Source organism: Rhinoderma darwinii, chromosome 3, assembly GCF_050947455.1.
Source record: "Rhinoderma darwinii isolate aRhiDar2 chromosome 3, aRhiDar2.hap1, whole genome shotgun sequence".
Classification (NCBI taxonomy): Eukaryota; Metazoa; Chordata; class Amphibia; order Anura; family Rhinodermatidae; genus Rhinoderma; species Rhinoderma darwinii.
Window position 1 is genome coordinate 132,511,091 of NC_134689.1, and position 26,096 is coordinate 132,537,186.

Below are 26,096 nucleotides of genomic sequence, written 5' to 3' on the forward strand. Positions count from 1 at the left end.
TGCAGCAGATAGGCGCTGCAATGTAGATTACAGTAACGTTTTTATTTTAAAAAAACGAGCATTTTTGGCCAAGTTATGACCATTTTTGTAGTTATGCAAATGAGGCTTGCAAAAGTCCAAGTGGGTGTGTTTAAAAGTAAAAGTCCAAGTGGGTGTGTATTATGTGCGTACATCGGGGTGTTTTTAATACTTTCACTAGCTGGGCGCTCTGATGAGAAGTAACATCCTCTTCTCTTCAGAACGCCCAGCTTGTGACAGTGCAGATCTGTGACGTCACTCACAGGTCCTGCATCGTGACGGCCACATCGGCACCAGAGGCTACAGTTGATTCTGCAGCAGCATCAGCGTTTGCAGGTAAGTCGATCTTACCTGCAAACGCTGATGCTGCTGCAGAATCAACTGTAGCCTCTGCTGCCGATGTGGCCGTCACGATGCAGGACCTGTGAGTGACGTCACAGATCTGCACTGTCAGAAGCTGGGCGTTCTGAAGAGAAGAGGATGTTACTTCTCTTCACAGCGCCCAGCTAGTAAAAGTATTAAAAACGCCCCGATGTACGCACCTAATACACGCCCACTTGGACTTTTACTTTTAAACACACCCACTTGGACTTTTGCAAGCCTCATTTGCATAATTACAAAAATGGTCATAACTTGGCCAAAAATGCTCGTTTTTTAAAAATAAAAACGTTACTGTAATCTACATTGCAGCGCCTATCTGCTGCAATAGCAGATAGGGGTTGCAAAATCTGGTGACAGAGCCTCTTTAAGAACAACTTCCCTCCTTCACTGATCTTTCACTCTCCATTCACCTCTAAAATCCATCTTCAGCCTGATTATCCGGTCACTAAAGGAATCAGTTTACATGCCGCCCATAGAAATCTGGGAAGAAGGGAGGGGCGGGGAGCTGCTGGAGGGAGACCGGTAGAGAGTCACACAGACGCTGCTGCTTTTACTCTCGCACCACAGTGCTGGATTTATAGCTACACTGCTCAGTACTGCTGTATAATAACCCCCATGCGTCTTCTGTGTGTGTGATAGATATAGGAGAGCAGGATCTCCTCTTTTCACTGTAGTGTATGAAAGGCATCATAGCAGCCAGTCACTGTTCCCTCTGGCACTGAACTCAGGGAAAACTGGCAATTGGAGAGAACGCATACAGAAGTGAAAAATGACAAATACAAATCACATAATGGCCAGAAAGTGTTATTCCTCATGTATACACACATGACACTTATTCTCAATAGTCACCTGAAACAGGTACCCTTTAACCATTTACGGACCAGCTTATTTTTGGCTTTTCAGAACCAAGCAGGGGTTTTTTTTTAATTCTTTTTTTCTCCACACACTCATTCCAAGAGCTATAGGCTTTATTTTTCCATCGACCGCTGTAAATGAGGTTGTTTTTTGCAAAACCAGTTACATATAACTTATTGATTTAAATTTTATTGATCTTTGATTGGACAAAAAAATATGCAATTCCATCACTGTATTTTGCGTTTTTTTTTTCTTTTGCACCATGGATCATGTGGTATAAACAACATGTTAATTTTATTCTATGACTCTATACCAGGGGTGGGCAAACTTTTTGACTCGCGGGCCACAATGGGTTCTAAAATTTGACAGAGGGGCCGGGCCAGGAGCATTTGGAGGGAGTGTTTGGGCCGGATATACTAAAGCATTAAATGTAGTGTGTGCAAACCTCATAGCACAGTAAGAACACTACAACCCAATTTATTAACTGTCTTTCAAATGTGAAAAATAGCCCTTATCAGTTAATAAATTTGTCTCAAGGAATATGCAAGATATGACATTTACATACTATTTCGCAGATACTGGGAGGAGGAAATGTAAATAGATTAAAATAACATACGCACTGTGATTTATCAAGAAAAAAGTTCTGTTGACTCTGTAAATTAGCTGCCAACCTCTGAGCAGTAGCCGCCCGTTCTTGTGTTGACTGCTTGCTAGCATAGTTTGCATGCTTCGTGGCAAAGTGACGGCTGATATTGTACTCTTTGAAAACCGAAGGGCTTAATGGTGACGTGAAACGAAGTGAAAATTAAAGTGAAATAAAGAGAAATACGGTCAATGTGTTTTGAGTGCGCCATCTATTGGGAAAACGTGGGCATTGCAGGGAAAGGGGAAAAAAAAGGAGGTTTTTACTATGATTTGGACAAGTTCGGCGGGCCGGATTAAAAAGCCTAACGGGCCGTATGTGGCCCGCGGGCCGTAGTTTGCCCATGTCTGCTCTATACAAATATGTGAAACCCAAACGTAGAGGTTTTTTTTTCTGTTTTACTACATTTGCTGAATAAAATCATGTTTTATGGGGGGAAAGTTTTTTTGGGGGTTGCCATTTTTTTTTTTTCCTCTCAACTTAGCCGTATGGGCAGGGGTTGGTCTTCAAATTATCACAGGTTCTCTAATATGCCGATAGATTTTTGTGGGGAGGGTTGCAGTGTGTCATGTCATGGAAAATTATTACAACTCTAATAATCAAATAAAACAACTAGAATATTCCAAATACACTGTAAATCAGTAATATCCTAGAAACGTTCCAAGCTTGTGTGGCTTCCTGCCCAGAATGTTTAACTGGATTGCCACACTATGTATATAATTACATAATCATACATACCTGCCTACAGTATCCACAGTTATTGTATTATAGTGTAGCCTCAAGTTTGACAAATTTCTGACATGTCAGAGACCTGTCAGAAGTTTGGATTGGTGGGGGTCCGAGCACTGAGACCCCCACCAATCTCTAGAACGAAAATGAAGTTCTCGTGTGAGCGCTCAGCTGCTTCGTGTCTGTTCGGCTTTTTCCGGAAAGCCGATGTATCGGTGTACAGGCTCATAGACTTTCTATCGTGTCTGTACACCGATCCATTTATTTCCAGAAATAGCCGAACAGACACGAAGCAGCTGAGCGCTCACATGAGCACTTCAGCTGCTTCGTTCTAGCGATTGGTGGGGTTCTCAGTGCTCGGACCCCCGCCAATACAGACTATGACATGTCAGAAGTTTGTCAAACATTTAGCTACACTTTTAGCTAACCCATTACGCATAGACCTATATGTGCACATTCAGTACCCTAAACATGCTAAGCCTTTTTAGTTAGGCTGTGCAGTGTGAGAAGGATGGAAAGCAATCTCCCAGCTATTTGCTAAAACCGCCAAATACAAAAGTTTAGTGTACCATTAGAGTCTCAGATTCAAGCTTTAAGGGGATCTCCCAAGATTAAATGTAATCCCCTAACCGCAGGATAGGTGATAATATGCTGATCAATGGGGGTCCAACCTCCACCAATTTTTTTTTTTTTTTTTCTTTTACATTTTATTATTTTATTTTTTAGGGCAGAGATGTATGGACTTATTTATTTTATTAAACGCAATTTATAAAAAAAAATTTCAACTAAAAGCTGCGATCTATTGATCACTTACCAAATGCTCCGGAATGCTTACTATTCCAAAGCATTATTTCCCGTCCGTGTAAAACTTGCAGGCAAACTATTAGGCCATGTCCCTGGCAGACCTGGGGGCCTAAATCAGGCCCCCGGCTGCCATTTAACGTGTCTACGCTGACAAAGGGAGCCCCCTATCTTTTGCTTTTTACGGTCCGTGCTCCCATGCTTTGGTCCGTGATTACGGGCACGGCCGTGTGCATGGGGCCTCAGTCCCAACCTGCTCACTCTCTACCGTTGTGTCTGTACTTGCTGTGGGTTGAGAGAGGTGGCCCCAGAACCGCTTCCCGTGGTGGCACTTTTTCATTCGGACGTGAAAAGACAGCATTGTGCCTGCAAACATTCTGTTGTTGGTTGATGTTTTTGGTTAGTCCTACAAAGTATGCGTACGCCATGCTGTGTGTGTCTCTTTATAAATCCATTATTTCTTAATACAGGTGATCTATGTTCAGTACAGTAAAGTTGATTACACGTATTGTAGCACTTTTTTTTTTTTTCCTGTTATTTTCTAGCCTTTGAAACCAGCAAGCCGCGAACAAATTACAACTAGTTCTTCACCTGCTCCTATTTCTCGGACTACTGACGCAACCGAAAGAGGGGGAAAGCAAGTTCCATCCCAGTTCAAACCAGATTTTTTGGCTAATGGCACAAAAGTATTGAGTAAGCATGTGACTTTTCAATGTCTACATATATAACTAACCGCTGCATAGTGATGAGCACCAGCGCATCACAATGAAGAATGGAAAGTTAGGCCATCTTCACACTTTGCATAGTTGTTGCAGATTTTTTTTGTGCAGGTACTGCTCTTCAAATCAGCAACACCACACAATAAGATTCATGTGGGGGGGGGGGTCAAATATATTAAACACCTCTTGGTTACGACACATTTTGCAGAAAGAGATCAGCTATATATTTTTACTTTATCCTATAGATTCTTGTGCTACGGTTTGCGTGCACCTTGTCACTACGTATGGAAATCGCTGCACACTACCTGTGGAATTATCATCATTCTTATTATCAGTGATATGTGTTGCCTTAATTATCTGGGTTTTCTGTGACCATATTTTACAGTGCTGCAGCTGTTGTGCATTGATCCCCCAATACAGGACTGTGTCAGAACACAACTTTAAAGCATGGTTGCCAATTACACTTTTGTCCCACCCACATTAACTCTGATCACAACAAATTGGGGGCCAGTACAGGATAACTAAGCCAGGGATTGTGTTTCAGCCTTTAGGATCTTTTGTGTGTTATGAGATCTCCGGAAGATGGCAGTTCTAAAAGATGGTAGCACTGGGGGATAGAAGGTTTCTGCCAACGCTGTTCTTCTGAATATTTACTAAATTCTTCTCACTGCTCATTGGTTCCTTCTACTGAAGCTTGCAGGGTGCCGATTGGAGAGTCTTAAGCAACCTCTTGTCTGTTCTGTTGATTTGCAGAGAGAATAATATCTGGTACCAGTTTGCATTTTGACTTGAAGCCTGATTGGCAGGGGCAGCTCACTAAAGGGTCATTTGGTGGGTGCAGTCAGCACCCGCTGGTTTGTTTCTGGATCATAATAGGAAATCCACTTTAATTATTTTTGACTTTCACTTGCAGGTCCAAAGATGCCTAACTCTGCAAGTTCTGAAGTTGCCTGTTCCCTGTCAGAAAAAATAGCAGATTCATTGGCAAGTGAGAAATCTGGAGCCCCGCTAACATCTGTTCAAATTAATTTTATTAAAAATATGATTGAAGAAACCCTTGATGACTTCAGGTAATTTTGCAAAACTTTTAATTAATGCTGCACAACTTATTGAGAAAAAATTGAGACTAAGTTATGCTGCCTGTCATTTTATTAAGTGCTGAAGAAGTAAGTGTTTTGATGCCTTTTGCAAACACTTAACATATGGATAACTATTGATTTGTTCTGGGCTGTCGTCTGTGCATATGTGTTGGCAAGTTGATCTGTTGTAGCAATTTGTTATGTCTATGGAGGATTTTTTCACATGAGTATTCCTATCACCGTAATATAGTCTGCGTTTAACGTAACAAAACTTTTCCTGGCATATACGTCAAACGGAAATTGTGACAAATGCCTAACCATGGCAGCCATCACCATAGAGTATAAGGGTATCCATTTATTGGATGCATCATGAACTTTCATTACCATTTTCATGACTTATCCATTAAACAGATGCCATTATATCCTATGGGTAATGGATGCCACTGTTGAGCATACCTCACAGCCCACATTTAATGTGTATGTCAGGAAGTAACTTCTCTATGGAGGGAGTTTGGATGTCTGTCCTGCTGGCACAGTACCCCTGGCATCCATTCTCGTGGCCCATCCCCTTGTATCCAGTGGGAAACCCTTATGCATATCTGCGGTATACAGGGAAAGACGACCGTGACTAGGATATCCATCTGTGCAGCTCTGGGGGAAAGTGCCCAGGACACACACTTCGCAGTCATTGCCATCTGTCTAGCACTGAAAGAGCGCTGCCTTGCAACGTATCCAGAGATTTCCTGGGGTAACCCCAGCTACTTAATTTGCCATATTGAACCATTACATCACTTGATCTACCCCAGAGAAGCTCCAGTGGGTATGTGTAATGACCACGGGAGTGGAGTGCTCGTTGTGGCAGCGCAGAGTTGTTACCTTGGGGTGATGCACAAAGGCTATGGAAATGGCGGCCATCCAGGCTACCTCTGCTGCATCGTTGAGCTCCAGTGATAACTGATAACGTTACTGGATCTTTCAATGTATACGTTCAGCAGAGGCCAGTGATAGATGCCATACAATGGTATTCATCACACATAGGCCAAATATGGCAACCGTTAACCGTATCCGTGTGTTAACTGGATGCCTCTGGCTAGAACAGCCTAGTCAACTATGCTATTTTATAAAGCACTAGTGGTATACCTGGCATATGGAGGCCAAAAGGACACACTTCAGGCCTCTGTTGGTATGATGTGAGTCTATGGGGTACATTTGACGTATGCAAAAGGAGCTTTCCCAACGCATATGTCAAACGTACAGGGAAAAACGTAGTCTGGAAGCAGCCTAAGAATGATGGGTAGGTGCTACACTTCAGATTGGTTAAAAATAAAACCTTCTCTTACAGCCTACAGTAAAATGGACTGCTTTCCACCTCATCATGGGCTGTCTTATAAGGACAATGCCTTTCCATACCTTATTAGGCATACGGACATATTAAATGGTAGACCCCTAATTCCTTATAGCTAAAAGGACTTTATAGTGAAGCAAGTACTATTGTTGCTGTTAACTTGGTGAAACGTAACTTTGTTCTACTGGTTGTGTTTTCATGTTCTCCCTCTAACCTCCCCATCAGCTCAAATGACCTTTTCTGCATAGAGAGTCTAAAATGCCCCTCAGGCCCTTCCCACTGCTTACCCTTTATGGCAGCATTAAGGTTCTGAATATTTACATTTATTGATCAAATTCCTGCTAACCTGGCATCTGTTTTTGTTTTTTTTGTCCTAGTACATAATTGCTGCGAATATGAAATATCAGATGTCAATATAAGGCCCTGTTCACACAGATTTTGACCCGCCTGCAAATTCTTGCCTCGATTTTCGCAACGTTCTTCGCCCACGGCCATTAAGCGAAAAACACTTTCTCTGCCTCCTGTTGATTTCAATGGGAGGTCAGAGGCGGAACCACGGCAAGAAAGGGCATACCGCTTTTTTTTTTTACCACGAGTGGGTCAAAACTCCTCCGCCTCCCATTGAAATCAATGGGAGGCGGTTTCGGACGTTTTTTGCCGCGGATTCCGACGCGATTTCCGCATCAAAATCAGCGTAAAAAGAAACTGTGAACTCTGCCTAAAAGTTTTGTTGTACAATTCAAAAAGAACATATGCCTGTGTGTTGACTGAATGTTTAGAGCAGTGAAGTGAAAACCACTTGCACAAAGCATTTTTTCTGTTTTGTGTTTTGATTTATGTTGTATGTACAGTAAATGATCAGATTGTTAAACCCCATTTGGTTAGTAAACTCCTTAAAACTTTGTTTCAGAAAACATTACATTATGTTGCTCTGACAATGACCTAAAAAAAATCCCTTCATGGTTTCTCACTATATTAAGACAGTGTGCCAGATGGGTTTATGTCTGATAGTTCTTTAGAAGAAAAGCGACTGACACTGGGAGGCCCTGACCCTTTTCAACGTTGTGAACTGTGATAAGACTCGGGAGGAACTGTTCTGAGCAGATAGAATTCTAACCAGCTGTTGGAATTGAAAGCCTGTGAACCACATATGTAGATCTAGAGCTAAAGTCCTCCAGAGACGGTAAAGTCAGTTGTCAATAATGGAACTCCAATTGCAGCAAGAATGTGATGGAGACTGGTTTTATAAAACGGATGTTTTGTTTTTTTTAAAATTAATTTTCATACACTTGATAAATAATTATTATTCTAACTCCGCTATTCCTACTTTTCTTCCCAGTCAATGTGAGTCCTCTATTTTTGTATGTAAGCTCTGGAAAAATCTGCATGTGTTAGGCTGGATTCACACGGGACGGAAATGCTGCAGGTTTTTCCCAGCAAAATACTCACGTTTAATGAGCACATTTTGCCGCAGATTTTCTCCTTTCTACATTGAAACGGCTGACATCCGCAGTGAATATCCAGAACAGAAGGAGCGTGCTGCAGTTTTGAAAAAAATACAGGGTGCTCTGATTTGCATCAGGAAAATGTTCACCAGCATGTGGATAGGATCTGTTCTAATCTTGTCCACATGACCGGCTGTAATACCCTGCAAGTTTTTTCCGCAAAGGAAAATCTTCAACGTTTCTGTCCCGTGTAGATCCAACCTTAAATATAAAGGATCTATATGGATTAAATTCTTAAATATTGATTGTGGATCACTACTTATAAGGTCAAGTGTTAGGAAAGTTTTGGTCAACCTATTAAAGAGGCTCTGTCACCAGATTTTGCAACCCCTATCTGCTATTGCAGCAGATAGGCGCTGCAATGTAGATTACAGTAACGTTTTTATTTTTAAAAAACTAGCATTTTTGGCCAAGTTATGACCATTTTTGTAGTTATGCAAATGAGGCTTGCAAAAGTCCAAGTGGGTGTGTTTAAAAGTAAAAGTCTAAGTGGGCGTGTATTATGTGCGTACATCGGGGCGTTTTTAATACTTTTACTAGCTGGGCGTTCTGATGAGAAGTATCATCCACTTCTCTTCAGAACGCCCAGCTTCTGGCAGTGCAGACACAGCCGTGTTCTCGAGAGATCACGCTGTGACGTCACTCACAGGTCCTGCATCGTGTCAGACGAGCGAGGACACATCGGCACCAGAGGCTACAGTTGATTCTGCAGCAGCATCAGCGTTTGCAGGTAAGTAGCTACATTGACTTACCTGCTAACGCCGATGCTGCTGCAGAATCAACTGACGCCTCTGGTGCCGGTGTCCTCGCTCGTCCGACACTATGCAGGACCTGGGGCAGGAAGTGAGTGACGTCACAGCGTGATCTCTCGAGAACACGCTGTGTGTCTGCACTGCCAGAAGCTGGGCGTTCTGAAGAGAAGTGGATGTTACTTCTCATCAGAACGCCCAGCTAGTAAAAGTATTAAAAACGCCCAGATGTAACACACATAATACACGCCCACTTGGACTTTTACTTTTAAACACACCCACTTGGACTTTTGCAAGCCTCATTTGCATAACTACAAAAATGGTCATAACTTGGCCAAAAATGCTAGTTTTTTAAAAATAAAAACGTTACTGTAATCTACATTGCAGCGCCTATCTGCTGCAAAATCTGGTGACAGAGCCTCTAAGTAATTTCTTCTCTGCCTCTTTTTAGGGAAGCATGTCACAGAGATATTATCAATTTGCAAGTGGAGATGATAAAACAGTTTCACATACAGTCGGTACGTATAAGGATGATTTGCTTCTGTTTTTTATTAAAATGGAAATATGGTAGAAACAAGAGTACTTTAAAAACTAAATGACTTAAAACTACTTTACAGAATTGTGCAAAATGGAAATAAAGAAATAAGTTGTGTGCACTGTAATTACAAGAAATATTTTCATATTAAATACGCCAGTGGAAGTAACATTGTGGAGATTTGCTGCCTCAGCATTTGTGGAGGAAAAAAATAGTTGTAATAAAATGTAAAAAAGAGAGAACTATAAGAAAATGCCGTTAAGAATGTGTTACACTGACTTAGACGTTCACTTAATATTATTTTAATGCTTTGTACCATTAGAAGGAAGGTTCATGTCACAGCATGAAATGTGACCGAGAGGGAGCTCAAACCGTGGTGCAATGCAGACCTCGTGAAATCAGAAGTGGGTGTATGGCACTCTCCACGACTTTTTCTGAACGCAGCAACTCCGTGTAGCACAAGTGAACCTAATTAATGTTATAGAAGATATAGCACGTCTTTAAAATATTCTTTGCAGGAAAATCTTTCTTGTAGCAGTCTTTGCGGAGTGCGTTTATGCATTTTGTAAACATTTATCATATTGATATAACCCATTTTAGTAGCTGCATGAGGAAAAATAAAGTGGTATATATCTCAGCTGAGTTGGATATAAAAGGACTAAAGTGTTGCTGCCACATTCAGTTTTGATGTTGTGGTCCTTTTTTTATATTTATTTATTTTATTTTTTTTGCTGCTTAGGAAAACTACTTTAGGTATCAAAACTTGCTGACAGATCTAATCTCTTCTTTCTGTCTACTAACTTTAGTAAACTAAGTTATATCAGTCATGTAGCAAATGTTACCTGCTGTTTAACAGCCTATTTTTCCCGAAGGATTTAAATTGTTTTCTCTTCTTCCCTATTATTCCTGTAAGAAATATAAGGTTTTCTTAGTTTAAAGTGTTGTTTTTATTCACATATAAATGAATCCTGTACATAGTTGTGTATAAATAATGCATTTGTTTTGCTCTACCGCATCTTTAATGTGTTTTTTTTTTGTTTTTTGCTCCTATGTCCCTACATTCATAATTTCATTTCTCTTTCAGAGTGAAATTCAAATGTTACTTGAAAGATACTCTGTAAATGAAAACTTAGTCGCCGAGATAGAACATCTTCGTGAAGAGAATAAAAGGCTGAAAGCTCACTATTAAAAGACTGACTTTATGCTGATTCGAGTGTTTTAAGTGCTTTTTCATCAATGCGTGTCTTTTGGCTAGGTTTACTTTTTTGGCAATATTGTCATTTAATGTGCAAGAAGAGTGGTCATCTCTCTGTTCTATTTTTAAGCAGGTGTGGACTGTCATTGGGCAGAACTCCAGCTAAAGGAAATTTAATTTACTGCTATGGGGGCAGTTGGTCCAGGATCGCATCATACCCGTCCACCGTGCCTTTCCACAAAGAAATAATGCATTTCGGTGAGCCTGACCTCTGTTCCCCTTAAATCTATGACCTCGACTACGAGAGTGTTCATTGTCCAGTAGTTGTCTGACCTTCTGCCTGGATAATAGGACAAGGGAGATGCAGCGTCACTTACCGTACATGTTAAATGTTCCACGCATGGAAAAGTCAGTAGTAATGGAGGTACAGAAAAATCTGCCCACTAATCATATGGTGAATGTGGGAAAGCAGAATCTGATTGCATACCAAACCTAAATTATGAAATATGTGCTTAACATGACGTCATTATACATGGTTTTCCCATGAAATCCAGAAATCCAAGATATTCGTGTAATCTAAAACAATAAATGACTCCACAGGTCTGAGATTAACAATAATGTATGATGTAAATAGTTTTACATACCGAAGTGGCTGTTTTTTAAATTCACTACGGGCTCAATTTAGGTAGTGGTTTAAAATACATATTTTTGGTCATCATTATAGTTATTCATGGTGATGATTTTGCACAGAATGTTTAATATAGGTTTTTTTCTTCATAGAAATCATTCTGTAAAATAAAATTTTTATAACTATCTTGTATTTATTTATATAATAAAGTTAAAGCTTTGTATTTTCAGCATTACAATATGAATGTTATTTTTTTTTTAAATTGTATTTTAAAATGTAAAAAGCTTACCATGGTGTTTTGTTTTTATTTACAATATTTTGGTGTGAAAAGTAAAGGTCTGTCTTGTTAGAGTTCTTCCAATTAACTTAAACTTTTATTTCAAATCTGATCTGGAAAGTAATTTTATTTAAATCATAAATATAAATGCCGTTTTAATCCTTTTCAGCACCACATCAATATTATGTAATAAGAGAAGAAATGGTACTGTGGCTAAGTCTGATTGATGTCTAGTCAAGCATGATAGCAAAAATTAAAAGGTGTACCTAGAGAATCACGGTGCCTTTATACTGATATTAAATCATCGAATGATTTAATGACCTTGAATTTTAATAAATTGCTTTTATATTCAATTATAGTGATTTTGGCGAGTTTTCGAGCGGAGACATTTTTACAGCCATGGTTTGTCATTCACAGATGTTAGGAAAAGTTGTGCATGTTTACAGCTAAATTCCACTATTTGTGTATTTAGCTGCTGTTTTTAAGTTTGTGTAGTTCTGATATATTTTTGGTTGCACCAAACTGCTAAGATGAGGAGGTATTGTATCTACTATTTTGGTCTATATTATGTCTGTCCGTAAACTCTGACTTATACTTTTCATTAGACTTATAGTATATACCTACTGAAACAAGCCAGAGAAATCGGTTAATGGTTTTCCTTTCTTAAAACTCCCTTTTAGGGTACATTGAATCCAGAGAGCTGCTTCCAATGCAGCCCTAGGCACTGGAACACCGTAGGGACAATATGTATAAGCTGTGTATGACATGGGCACTCGTGTTGCTTTGCTCACTCAGAAAATCATATAAAAATTGCATTGTGTCTGCCCCGTAGCGAATGCCTGATTTTTGGTCTAATGTTTAAATAGGTAAAAGGACGGTTTGTTACAATGACCACACAAAAGCAGCTTGGGTCCTGCCAATTCTAATTAAATTATGTTGATAAAATACCACATATGGATGAACCTCAATTGCCGCTAAACAACTTGCGGAATAAAATTGGTGAATTTAGTATAAAGTTTAATGAGTGTTTAAAATGCAAGCAATCTAATGTGTCCATTAGCCCCTCAGTTACACTTGCATATCTTAGAATCAAACTTTGCATTGCTACTTTTTTGATGCGTGTGTTTTTTTTGGGGGGTTTTAAGATGAAAAAATATGAAGTATTAATATCCAACATAAGTGATTTTAAATATCCCAAAAAGTAGATTTATCCTCAAACCAATACTTGCCTGGAGTTGGCAGCCACACAAAATCTACTGAAAAAAAAAAAAAATGGACAAAGTTTGTATATTCCACTAATGTATAAATGTGCACTCAAAAAACCCTGAAAGAGGCCATGCAACGTATCCACATTTGGTAAATATAGTGCACATCCAAAACCGCTACTATACTATTTTTTGAGAGCGCACTCAATATGCAGTGTATAAAAATACAATTTAATAATTCATATGCGCTACAACCTTCATGCAAGTAATTATAAGCAAAAATTTTAGTTAGTATTAACTCTATTTTCTAGCTGTCCAATTTATAAACCTGATTGGGACAAATGGGCTGTAAACAATTTACTGAGTGAGTGTGAACTTGGGGACATATATAATTTCATTGAATGGTTAGAGAATTGAGGATTTTCTTCCAGGTTGCTTAGAAATTTTGAATGTGTAATCTCATTTGATACTTTATGGTAGAAAGTAGAAGAAAAATACACTGGAGTGCTTCTATGTGCACATGGGGCAGATTAGCTGCAGGTTTATTTATGTAAAGTCTGCGTAGTAGCAGCAAAGTGGATGAGAGTTGAACAAATTTCATCCACACTGCGGAAACCATCAGATGGTCAGAAGTTGACCGGCCGTGCAGAGTTTTAATCCACATTATGTCCATTCTGCAGAATCATTGCACTTTTGTTGCAGTTTTCTCCCATTGCGTTTAATTGAGGGGCAAAAGCTGCAACATATAGCAAATGTGATTTTTGTGGCAGAAAAACTGCGGATTTGCTACAAAAATCACCGTACTTACTAGCGATGGCTCTTTACTGCAGTCGCAGGCTAACGGAATATGATTAAATATGGTGCCGGTCATGTGACCCCCTAACGTTTAGTTAGCAATAGGTTAACATTGGATACATGTGCTGGGGAAACAGGACACATCCATGGGCTAAATGAATAAGGGTATGTTCACACGGCGGGGGTCCGTAACGGCTGAAATTACGGGGATGTTTCAGCCTGAAAACATCCCCGTAATTTCAGCCGTTCCGGCATGTGCAGGCGCTTGAACGCCGCGTCAATTACGGCCGTAATTAGCGCTGCTATTCATTGGAGTCAATGAATAGCGGCTCCAATTACGGCCAAAGAAGTGACAGGTCACTTCTTCTACGCGGGCGTCTATTTACGCGCCGTCATTTGACAGCGGCGCGTAAATTTACGCCTCGTGTGAACAGACAAACGTCTGCCCATTGCTTTCAATGGGCAGATGTTTGTCAGCGCTATTGAGGCGCTATTTTCGGGCGTAATTCGGGGCAATAACGCCCGATTTACGTCCGTAAACAGGCTGTGTGAACATACCCTTAGAGTAATGGTGGAGTAATAATTGTTGTGGAAATCAATGGCTCAAAATATATTAGACTGAAATTTATACGAGTCCAAACAGACTGATTAGGCCAGGCCCCATTAGTCAGAATCCTAATTAGGATATTTCACCGATATATATCGAGAGAGGAGAAGAAAACACAGACGCTGCTGATATGCTCAAAATGCTCCTCTGAAGGATTTATTTCCAAGTTCAAATTGTAATACTGAAATTCAGAAGGGGTGTAGGCTTGAGGTAAACCAATCAGAGACAATGTGACAATATTTGTTATTCAGTACAAAGCACACAATAAAATACATCCCAGATTCATCATTATAATGCTTCACACATTAGGTTTGCAGGCCTTATCTCTCTTGGACAGAATATTCCTGTGAAGATGGGGGGAGACTCTTCGCACACATATTTTGGCCCTCCCTTCTCACTCCCTGTTCTTTCTCTACAACCTCCAAGGTCAAAGATAAAACATACGAAATCAACGTTACTTGTATTAAAGGAACAATAACTTTCCTATTCACTACAAAAGAACCAAGATGGGAACTCCAGACAAGATGGCTGCGGCATGAAACTAAATCATTTAAACATTATTATAATCACTTTCACATAATACATATCTTAGTAATTCGGCATCCTGCTTGATAATGCACAATGTAGTTTCATACAGAGAATATAAGCAAATAAACCGTCCTTCACATAATAAACTGCTTGTATTCACTACATGACTTATAAAGTGGCTGCCTGTCACTAGGTGGTGTTATCATGTTAATAAAGTTAACTGTTGAAAAAAAAAAAAAACGCCAGTGAGAAGAACTACTAACAGACATGATGAGATGTTGCTGGAGGTAGAAATACTTTAGAACTTCTGCTCCTCAATCTATTATTCATATTTTATATACCTGAACAGTGTTAGCTTAATGCTAGCGGTCACATGATGCGCAAGTCGTAGGTCACATGACTGATGTCCTATTTAGTTCTTTCAGTTATCCAATGGATGCATTGCTATTACTGTGGGCCATACAGTTGTTTGTTTGTTTTTTTAAGACAGATTATTGCACTTTTATTAGAAAGGTATGTGAGCAGAATTTCTAATACATGTATATTAGGGAAATGTATGATTTCCTTTTTTTACAAATTAAATAAAAACTGGACAACCCCTTAAAGGATATTAGATTGCTGTATTCGGTGTGGCGAAGGGGATGCAAACTAGATCAATATGGCCTTGAGATGTCCAAAAATGTAAGTACTGGTTGGCAGTGTGGCGGCGTGAACAGCGCCTAAGGCCGGATTCCTACGTGTTGAATACACGTAGTGTGTCCAACTTGGAATCAACCTGCAGTACGTGCCGTCCGACAAATCGAACATTGTGGTGCGGTTTTTTCGAACGGAATTTCGAACCCGGCCTAAGACACACAATTTTAGGTCACATTATAGTTCTACAGCTGCCTAAGAATTGTGTCTTTGTAACAATAGATATTCTTTGAAGAAAACCTAAGTTAACTTGATGTTATTGTGATTATTTAATAAAATCGTTAAAAAGTTACTTAGCTTTTGATCTAATTTTAAGTAATGAAAATGTTAGCTATTCCTTTAAATACATTGTTTAAGTAACCTAAATTATACCTATGTCTTCTAACCTTATGGCGTGGGCTTCATTCTATTTGTTTCTTCACTTTTTTGTTTTTCTATTACGTTTGACCTTCTGATCTTTTTATGATATTCTAAAACTAATGAAAAGGTTAATGACTCTTTAAATGTTGTGCAATAGTTAACATATTCCACTAATTATGTAAATTTCCAGTGCTATTCTTATCCACATTATCTTTCTTGTGTTTGTGCAGTGCTGACATTTGTAAGTCCCAATTATGTTTAAAGGGGGGAAAAAAATCCTGCATTGTCTTACATTAGCCGGTTGTTAATTTTCTAGTGCGCAGTATTATAAGAAGTTTATAATACCTCACACTTAAGTGGAACCTTTCACATTGAACATGCTGTTTAATAAGAGGGCAGCATAATCTATAGCAGGAAGAGCATAGCCCTTTGATACATAATTTTGTGGGGAATAATTTGGACTTTATTCCTTTAATGCCATTTTTTTTTGCCCGGTATGTCCGTGTCTATTGGGTGGCCCTACTCTGACAGCTATCTTGTATGCACACTTACTTTAGGTAGGAGTTGGATCACCCGCTGGAGGTTTGGCATGCACAAGCACTTAAATCAATAAATTACAGTTCTACTGAATCTTTACTGACAAACTGTGTGTCAATCTCCTCTTGCTCCATAACCTTCTGCCCACAGCGCAGCATGTTTAAACTTTAAGGCTATGTGCACACCTTGTGGAATTTGATGCCTAAAATCTGCATACAAATCCGCACTTAATATTGCGTTTTTAAAGTGGTTTTATATTTTTTCAAATTTTTATGCGGAAATAGGTGCAGAGTAGCTGCTGCAGATTTTGGTCAATTTACTGTGAAAAATTCTGTAATTTGTACATGAGATTACCAGCAAAGAAAATTAGATTTCTGGTAATGTATTTCTGCAGAAAATCTGAATGTAATCTGCATTGTGTGCATGTGGGTTAAAGGTTTCCTTTCAAGTGTCAATCCAGGAAAAATTCACACTTTGTACAGTCATGGAGGTTTACGTGCACCTAAAGTTTGTTACCTATATCATGCTTTTACAGAGGTTCCCTGCTGACCTCTACTAGGCCCCAGCTGAGGACTGTGCTGCCAAAAAAAAAGCAGTCCTGTGAAGGCCAATTTGGGAGCCAGTATAGGTAATGTAATTCAAACTGCGTTACATAATTTTACAATGAAGACTCTGCAGAATACTACCAGGACATCAGTGATGACTGGGTTTTGGAAATGTTAAACATCTATAAAGTATTTTTTGTTAGACCTATGACGCATCCTTTAAATAGGTTGTCATCTGGTCTCCCTTATGGAAGCCTCTTAAAATTCTGCAAAAGTGTATTCTGTTCCTACGATGCTACACATGGTCTTTCCGAATTTCCCCTATTCCTGTTAGTGTTGCTGCCCTGATGAAATTGACGCTTCACATACTGTATGTGTGGACATGCTGAATTGTCTTTTCGTTCTAGAAAACAATGTTCATGCCCTGCTGTTGTCCTCCCTGTTCCATAAACATTTTGCTCAGCAACCCTCTGTTACTCATCTGGATGACATATTTCCCAACATCAACAATGAACAACATAGAATTGTCCAATACGTTGACGGCAGCCATGATGGTTTTTTTCATGGTGTTGAGAAAATAAGATCTCTATTGTGCAGCAAGTGGTTAAGGACCAAATCAACTGGATAATACTTTGAGAAAATTGCCAACAAAGGATACCCTGTATCAATTTATCCTAATCATTATAAAGACTTCTCCATCTTTAATCCTAGCTGACTGAATCATCTTAAGGAGGGTACTTCTCTTAGTACTACCTTCCTGTTGGCACAATCCTGTCATGATGATAATCTGATTGGAAACTATTTTGCCTTTATTCAGGGTCGGGATTAACATTTTTAACAACTGGCTCCCTACTTGGCAGACAACAGACAAAGATATATGAAGGGGATGTATGTCTGGTTTTTGCGGTGTAGCGCCCCATAGAAAATTATTCCTTCTCTAATCATAAAAAAAAACAATCAAAATATTTCTAATACATTGTACAGTGTATTAATTTACAATCTAAATAAATATTTGTGAACTTATCAGTAATACCCTAGAAACTTTCTAAACTTATGTGGCTCCCTTTTGGAATGTTCAACTAGATTAATATAGCACACTCAGAGAATAAACAATGACTTACAGGTGACATTTTCTCTTACTGGAGTAGCTTACTTTCCTTTTTTCCCTCTATTCAGCTCAGACCTCAATGATGACTTTTTCCAGCAAAACCTTGCCTCTGAGGAGTTTGTCGTCCAGATGTCTGGCTCCTCGCTTTTGCAACACGTCCGCTACCCCTGTACTAAGACAAAATCCTCATAGTGCCACACACTGTGGCCTTGGATACAATACATTGTGCCCCCTAAAATGAAGACAACACAAATATTACCACCTAGAATTAGTGCCACACGCCATGTTCATTGAAAATAGAACGCTGCCCGCTGTAGGTAGTGCCACACTGTCTCTTGAAGAAAAAGCCACATACTGTGCCTCCAGTAGAGAGCCACAATCTGTCCCCTGAAGATAGTGCAACACACTTTGCCCCCTATAGAAAGTGTCACCGTGCCACCTAAAAAAGTCAAACAGTTCCCCCTGTAGAAAGTGCTACACACACTGTGCCTCCTGTTGAAAGCGCCATGCTCTGTACCCTCTGAAGACCGTGCCACACACTATTCTCCCAGTAGACTGTGCCAAGCACTATGCCTTCTGTAGAAAGTTTGACACTCTTTACACCTTGAAGATAGTGTCATGCCCTGTGATACCTGTAATAAGTGCTAGGCAGTGCGTCCTTTGTAGAAAGTACCACACACTGTGCCCTCTGCTACACTGTACAACCTAGATACTGTGCACTCTGTAGCAAATGACATACGCACACATTTCTCCCTGTGGAAAGTGCTACACACACTGTGCCCTTTGTTCAAAGTGCTACATTATGTACCCCCTGGATATAGTGCCACACACACTGTGCCACCTGTAAAAAGTGCAACACACTGTGCCCCCTGTAGAAAGTGCCACATACACTGTGTGCAAAACACACTGCCCTCTGTAGAAAGTAAACAATACAAAAAACGGCGATAGCACTACTAAACATCACAAACGGACTTCCAGGTAAAGATAGCAGTATTTATTGGGAAATAACGGACGAAGCATTTCAGCTCCGAACCGTAGACTTCATCAAGTCTGGCTGGCACTAGGACCTGATGAAGGCTCGGCTCGGAGCAGAAACGCATCAGTCATTTCCCAATAAATACCGCTATCTTTACCTGAAAGTACGTTTGTGATGTTTAGTAGTAGTGCTACTATCGCCCTGTTTTTCCTTCCTATTGTTTGCATCTGATTACGGCCGTTTCTCACGAATCCGGTACAAGGGAAAGCAACAACTTGCATCATTTCAGCCTATTCACTTATTCACAGAGTTATGCATGCTCAGCACATCCTGACCAGGTGAGCAGTTCTGCTTTTACTTATGTTCATCCAAACTTATTAAGGTTTCATGCCATGGAGCACCATCTTTTACTATTTTAATCCTCGGTAGAAAGTGCCTCATGCACAAAACAAATAAACATTATATTCTCACCTGTCTCTGTTTCCACGCAGTTATCCAGCGATGCAGGCCTGGCTTCTTTTGGCCAGTCCTGCTTCGCCTTAGCGACACAGTCGATGCAATTATGTCATTGTGCCACCTGCATCACGGACAAGGTGCCGATTGGCAGGGCAGGATACTTATGGCTCTCTTGCTGCCCCCAGTGTCAGGCCTCTTCATTTGTATCTGTGTCCTAAGGACACGGATACAATTGAGTGTAGGGAAGACTGGAACGGGTTCCATCTTCTCTCCAGTTCTGCTAACCAGCTGTCATTTTAACAACAAGTTCGGGAGAACCAGATGGATCCCACCTCTGCCATTATTGTTTATTCACTATATTCTAGTAACAGCCAACAGGAATCACAAAGCCTTCATAATGTAATTATAAGAAACATATATAAACACTGCGATTAGTAATGTTCCTTTAAAGAGGATCTTTGTCCAGATTTCACAAAACAAACTGCATACATTTTTAAATAGATCTGAAAGAGCTCATGAGTACAAGTGTATTCATGAGCTAAACTCAATCTCCACCCACTTAGAGAAGACAAGTTCCTTTCAGTGTCTCTGCACCGTGCTGAAATCTCTCACATGCTCAGTACAAGTTGCAGTCTTCTTTGACGCACGTTTCGCAGCCTTCATCAGGAGCTAAAAATGCTAGTCCTAGCAGAGTTTAAATACAGTGCTTAAAAAGCAGGGTCCTTCTCAGCGTCGACCATCTGCGTCATTGGCGTCAGCACCAGGTAATGGAAAGATCAGGTTACTTTACCATCTCTGATAATACTAAAGTGTACAAAATCGTGCTCTTTGTCAACTGTAATGTCTGGAATGTGATCTATTATGCACACTGTTCTTGTAAAAGGATCTATATAGGTATGCCCTCAGGGGAATTAAAAGTGCACGTGATGGAACACATTTGTGACATTAAAGGGATTATGAACAAGGACTTGGATGATGAATAGGGTGATAGGAGTAAGCCCCTTGCAAGACATTTTAGGGATCATCACAATAGCAACTGAAGGAAATTGAAGATTAAAGGATAGAATCTATGAGGAAAATAGGGGAGGTGATACTTTTAGAAACCTACAGTCACCATAAGCCCATGCGCACTCACCCCCACTCATAAGTGTTAATACATATCCTAATATATATGAGAATTTGGAGAATTCTCCCATACACCACACTTAGTAGAATACAACTTTAGTCCCATTGTGTATGTATAATGCAAACATCATTTTCAGCATGAACAGTAGAAACCATCAAACAGAGCGCAGGTAGCGATGTGAGAGGGAGGCGTTCCCCATGGCAACCAACAATGTTGCAAAGGTGACAGCATCACACCAGCAAAGCCACCACATGCACCTGAATATCCATACATAAACAACAGATGTGGAAAAATATTAATAAATAGGTAGATAGATGAATAATATCTCTCACAGAAATCACATTATAGAGAAGATGACCAAATATACAGATAGGCAGTGATATTGGCAAATAGCTGCCACCAGCAGCTGAATAACTGTGAGCCGCCAAGGAGACATCACTGTCTGTTAAGGTGGATTATACATAAATATCACAAATGAGTGGACCAATTCATTCCCAGTTTATGCAGGTGAGGACTGCATGCAGAAGGAAACCACCTGTGCGCAACACCATGAATAAACATAAAGCCCACAGCCCTCACCGGCACCAATCAAGCACACAAAATATATTAAGCACAAAAAATATTTAGAATAAAACTAGCATGGTGATCGTTGCCCAGAGAAAGGCGAGGGCAATGTGGGCAGGAGGCCATAATCCGGACACTATGCAGTAAAACCACTGCATGGTGACCTGGACAACAGACCCCCCCCCCCAACATCCCCCCCCCCAAAAAAAACAAATGCCAACAGCTAGAAACACGAGTGAAAAACATGATACTAGATCAAAGTTCATCGCCCAGAGGAATCGCCAGCGAGAGAACGCCAAACCCACTTGAAAGGTAATGCATATCTCACAGGCGACGACACCCAGCGATACACCAAAACGCAAATAAATAGTATAATATCTATAAGTTATATATACCATATTGGAAAAAAGGGGGGGAAGTCAAGACCACCAGGGGACACCACCCCAACCACAAACAAAAGGGGAGGCAGTCTCCCTGGGTGGGCATTGCGCAGGCAGTGACTAAACATTGCTTGCAAAGCCAACATATACAAAAAATTAGTGACAGCACAATCAGTCGAAAAATACAACATACTAAAGTAATTATACACAAACAATTGTTAAAGATAAGTAACCCTAGCAAAAAAAAAAAAAAGCATTGCTAAGGGCACCAATATAGTGTATATCGTTTAAAAAAAAATATTGCAAATATTATAGATCATGTAATTATATGTCCACAGTAATTTGTAAGTGACACAACAATCAAAATAAATAAAAAGTGTTACACATATATAAAACACAAAAAACAAAACCTATAGGGTTTGTTTGTAGTCTTTAACCATGCAGACTTCTAAATCTGCAAAAGAAATGTAGACATAAAATGATACATATTCAATGAAGACTATTTCCAAAGTTAGTTAATTTCTGTTCTAATGTATAGCACATAGGGCATTCCAAAGTGACTATTAAATATTGAAAAGTATATGTTACCAGACAGAGCTTGTAATTTAAGGGCATCTATAATTAGTTGGATCCAAGAAACTTTGCCCTATGTATTTACATTAAAGGGGTTGACCGGGCACGGGGCGATTTTTCATACTGATGAACTATCCACAGGACAGGTCCTCAGTATATGATCGGTGGGGATCCTACACACAGACCCCGCAACGATCAGCTGTTCCGGCTGCCTCTAGGCAACAGATGTGCGTGCCGGAAGCAGATGGTTCCGGTCACAGTAGAGCGGCCATGCTGCAGTACTGCAGCTCTGCTCCTATTCAAGTGAATAGGAGCAGAGTTGCAGTACTGCAGATTGGCCGCTCTACTGTGACCATACATCTGCTTCTAACACCGGCCACTGTATAACATCCAGTGCCCGGAGGCAGCCAGAACAGCTGATCGGTGCTGGTTCCTGGTGTCGTACACTCACGATCATATACTTTTGACCTATCCTGTATCCTCAAAAAGCCTGTGCCCGGACAACCCCTTTATGATGCTTGTGTTTGTCTGAGAGAATATAATTGGGAATTTATTTTGTTCCATCTCCAGAAAAATAGAGCTTCACTTTAACTTTGTGCCATGATTAACTTTATATTTTGAGTTAATTTTTAGCTTTTATGTTCCATTTGCTAACATAATTGAGAAAATTTAGACTGATGCTATGCTCATGCTTTTTCTTAGTTAATACCCGTATTGATGACATTGAAGAATTACTACTGACTAATGTTTTAAGGGTGCCCTGGACCTTTCCCAAAGTATGAATAGATGTTTTTGCTGAAATAGCTGCTTTCCTTAAATGTGACACATGTAAAATGACTAATCATAGGCAAAGTTAGAAAAATGACAGAATACTTTTTGTTAAAAATGCTGCAGTTGATGATAGATTTTATCTGCCTCAGGATGTAATTCACTCTACAATGATTTTTACATATTTTGTAATTAACAATCATCTTTCATTATCATTAGTATGCATATATTATAACTTTGAATTCCAGCTGAGCAATGTAGCTTGGCTCTTAAAGTATATGTGGTAATGATATCTAGAACAAGGCTTCAGGCGACCCACCACCAAAATAACTAAGATAAGTTTTAATACTGCCAAACTTTATTTCCATTTACACAAATATATAATCCAATGCAGAACAGATTAGCAGAGTTTAGCTTAAAACAACATCAAATCCTTTTGAATTGGGCTATATTTTCACTTCATATATCAATAACTTTGCAAGTGAATTATTATTTGAGCCATTTTTCAGATTTTCATTTTCGTTTTCTCCTCCCTACATTCCAAAAGCCATAACTTCTTTATTTTTCCGTCTATATAGTCCTATGAGGGTTTGATTTTTGCGGGACGAGTTGTAGTTTTTCGTAGCATCATTTATTGTGCCATATAATGTAATAGAAAACGGGACAAAAATTATTTGTCGGGTACAAAATGAAAAAAACTGCGATTCCTCCATTGGTTTTTGCGCGTCGTTTTTACAGAATTCACTGTGCAATTAAAACAACATGTTAACTTTATTCTGTGGGTCAATACGATTACGGCGATACCAAATATATATAGTTTTTTCTATATTTTACTATTACAAGTGTGAAGGACGGTTTATTTGCTTATATTCTCTGTATGAAATTACATTATGAATTATCAAGCAGGATGCCGAATTACTAAGATATGTATTATGTGAAATTGATGATAATGTTTAAATGATTTAGTTTCGTGCAGCAGCCATCTTGTCTCGAGTTCCCATCTTGGTTCTTTTGTAGTGAATAGAAAAGTCATTGTTCCTTTAATACAAGTAATGTTGAATTCGTATGTTTTATCTTTGACCTTGGTTCCCATGCGATGTTGGTAGAGAATGGACTGGGAGGGTGGCAAGTATGCGTGAGGGAAGGTCTCCCCCATCTCCACGAGAATATTCTGTCCAAGAGAGATAAGACACCTGCAAACCTAATGTGTGAAGAATTATATTATTATGTATTTTATTGTATGCTTTTTACTGACTAACAAATATTGTCACATTGTCTCTGATTGGTTAACCTCAAGCCTACACCCCTTCTGAATTTCAGTTTAACAGTTTGAGTTTGGTAATAAATCCTTCAGAGGAGTATTTTTGAACATATCAGCAGCGTCTGTGTGTTTTCTTCTCCTCTCTCAATATATATCAGTGAAATATCCTAATTAGGATACTGACTAATGGGGTCTGGCCTTGAGAGTCTGTTTGGACTCTTATAAATTTCAGTCTAATATATTTTGAGCGATGGATTTCCACGACACAAGTAAAAATCTAAGTGTAAAAAATAAAATGTATTTTGTGTCGCCAAATTCTGAGAGTCATAACTTTTTTATTTTTCTGTCGATTAAGTGGTATGAGGGCTTATTTTTTGCGGAACAAGCCGTAGTTTTTAATGATACCATTTTGGGGTACATGTGATGTTTTGATCACTTTTTATTAAATTTTTTGTGGGAGATGAGGTGACCAAAAAATAGGGATTCTGTCGTTTACAATTTTTTTTTTACGGCGTTCACCGTGCAGGTTAAGTAATGATATATTATAATAGTTCAGACTTTTACGGATGCGGCGATACCAATTATGTTTATTTTTTTTTTTTTTACTATGCTCTAGGGGGAAAATGGGAAAAGGGGAGTTTTTTTAACTTTTAATTTTATATATTTTTTTACATAAAAAAAAAATACTTTATTTTACTAATTTTTTCCTTTTTTATTAGTCCCCCAAGGGGACTTCAACCAGCAATCTTTAGATCGCTTGCACTATATACTGCAATTCTAATGTATTGCAGTATATCGTGATTCTGACAGGCTTTTATTAAGGAGCTTAAAGGAACAGTGTTACCACAATTTTTTTTTTAATATGTTAAAGATGTTAGTGCTTTATTAAAAACGTTTGGATTAATTTGTGTGTTTGTGTGTTACTTTTTCTTATTTTTACACTTTTTCTTCCCTATGGGGGCTGCCATTTTTTTTTCCATTTCTGTATGTGTCGATTAACGACACATACAGACATGGAATACGGCAGCCACAGTCCCATAGGGACTGCGAATGGGTCCCGTCCCATCCACTTCTGTGTACGCCGTCTGTGTGGGAACTGCGCATGCGCCGCTCCCACACAGTCCAATTTGAAATGCGCGCCGTCCGGCGCCATTTTCCTGTGGACCGGAAGTCGCGGCCGGACAGTAAGATTACTACTTCCGGTCGCGGCTTCCGGACTTGTGCACTTGGACCAGCGGCAGCAGACGGAGCGGACGGGCCGGAGGGAGCCCCGGCGGCAGGAGCAGGTAAGAGATTTCTATGTATGTTCGTGTTTGTGTGTGTTTACTACTGTATGTAAACCTACTACACTGTGTGTTAGCTCAAAAAATGGCGACACACAGTGTAGGAGGTTAGACCGTTCAATCCCCTCATTTATCCCGGCACTAGCCAGGATAAAGGAGGGGGGGATTCTCAGAGCTCACTAGAGCGAGTGCTTTTTACCCAATTTTGCAGCAAAAAGCAATGTGGTTGCTTTACCACATGCAATGCTGCAATTTTGGGAATAGCTCCATCTAGTGACCAGCAATGGGAAATATTATAAATTAGAATCTAATTTATAATATTTCCTGACTCGTGAAAAAAATAAAAAAAATTTGAACAATGTTTAAACACCTACACACTAAATGTTTAATAAAAAAAAACAAAACATGTTTTGCTGGCAACACATTCCCTTTAATAGGAGCACAAAGATGGCGGACCTGGGGGCCTCCATTAGGCAGCCATAGCAACCATCGCCACCCCGCGATTGCATTGCAGGGTGCGCGATGAGCTGTTAGAGGGGGTCATCCCGCCCTCCTTCTAACTATTTAAATGCTGCGGTCGCAATTGACAGCAGCATTTAATGAGTTAAATGAGTGGGATCGCGCTCGAGCGCGATCCCGCTCGTTACTCTGAAGTGTCGGCTGTAAAATACAGCCAACACCAGCATCGTATGGAGCGGGTTCACTCTATGAACCCGTTCCATACCTCCCCTACCCGACTTTGGCGTATGGATACGTCAAATGTCGGGAAGGGGTTAAAGATAAAATTTTTTTACAATTCCATTAAATCAATAAGGATTTTCTGCTAGCAACACAATCCTGTTTTCACAGTACTAAAGGAAGTTTCAATACGT

The 26,096-nt window shown here is 39.6% G+C and overlaps 1 protein-coding gene across 4 annotated transcripts in view; it reads left to right on the top strand.

The window, feature by feature from the left end:
• The window catches only part of NEDD1 (NEDD1 gamma-tubulin ring complex targeting factor), a 66,834-nt gene extending 56,267 nt beyond the window's left edge, over nucleotides 1–10,567 (top strand). For 3 of the 4 annotated variants that reach the window (XM_075856769.1, XM_075856767.1, XM_075856771.1), the window contains exons 12-15: nucleotides 3,973–4,120; nucleotides 5,060–5,216; nucleotides 9,276–9,342; nucleotides 10,444–10,567. In XM_075856769.1, the coding sequence (XP_075712884.1) occupies nucleotides 3,973–4,120; nucleotides 5,060–5,216; nucleotides 9,276–9,342; nucleotides 10,444–10,548 (477 nt within the window). In that variant the 3' untranslated portion in view covers nucleotides 10,549–10,567. Of the gene's footprint in view, nucleotides 1–3,972; nucleotides 4,121–5,059; nucleotides 5,217–9,275; nucleotides 9,343–9,681; nucleotides 9,764–10,443 lie in introns of all 4 variants that reach the window. The other variant, XM_075856768.1, reaches the window with a different exon arrangement.
• Nucleotides 10,568–26,096: the final 15,529 nt, after the last annotated feature.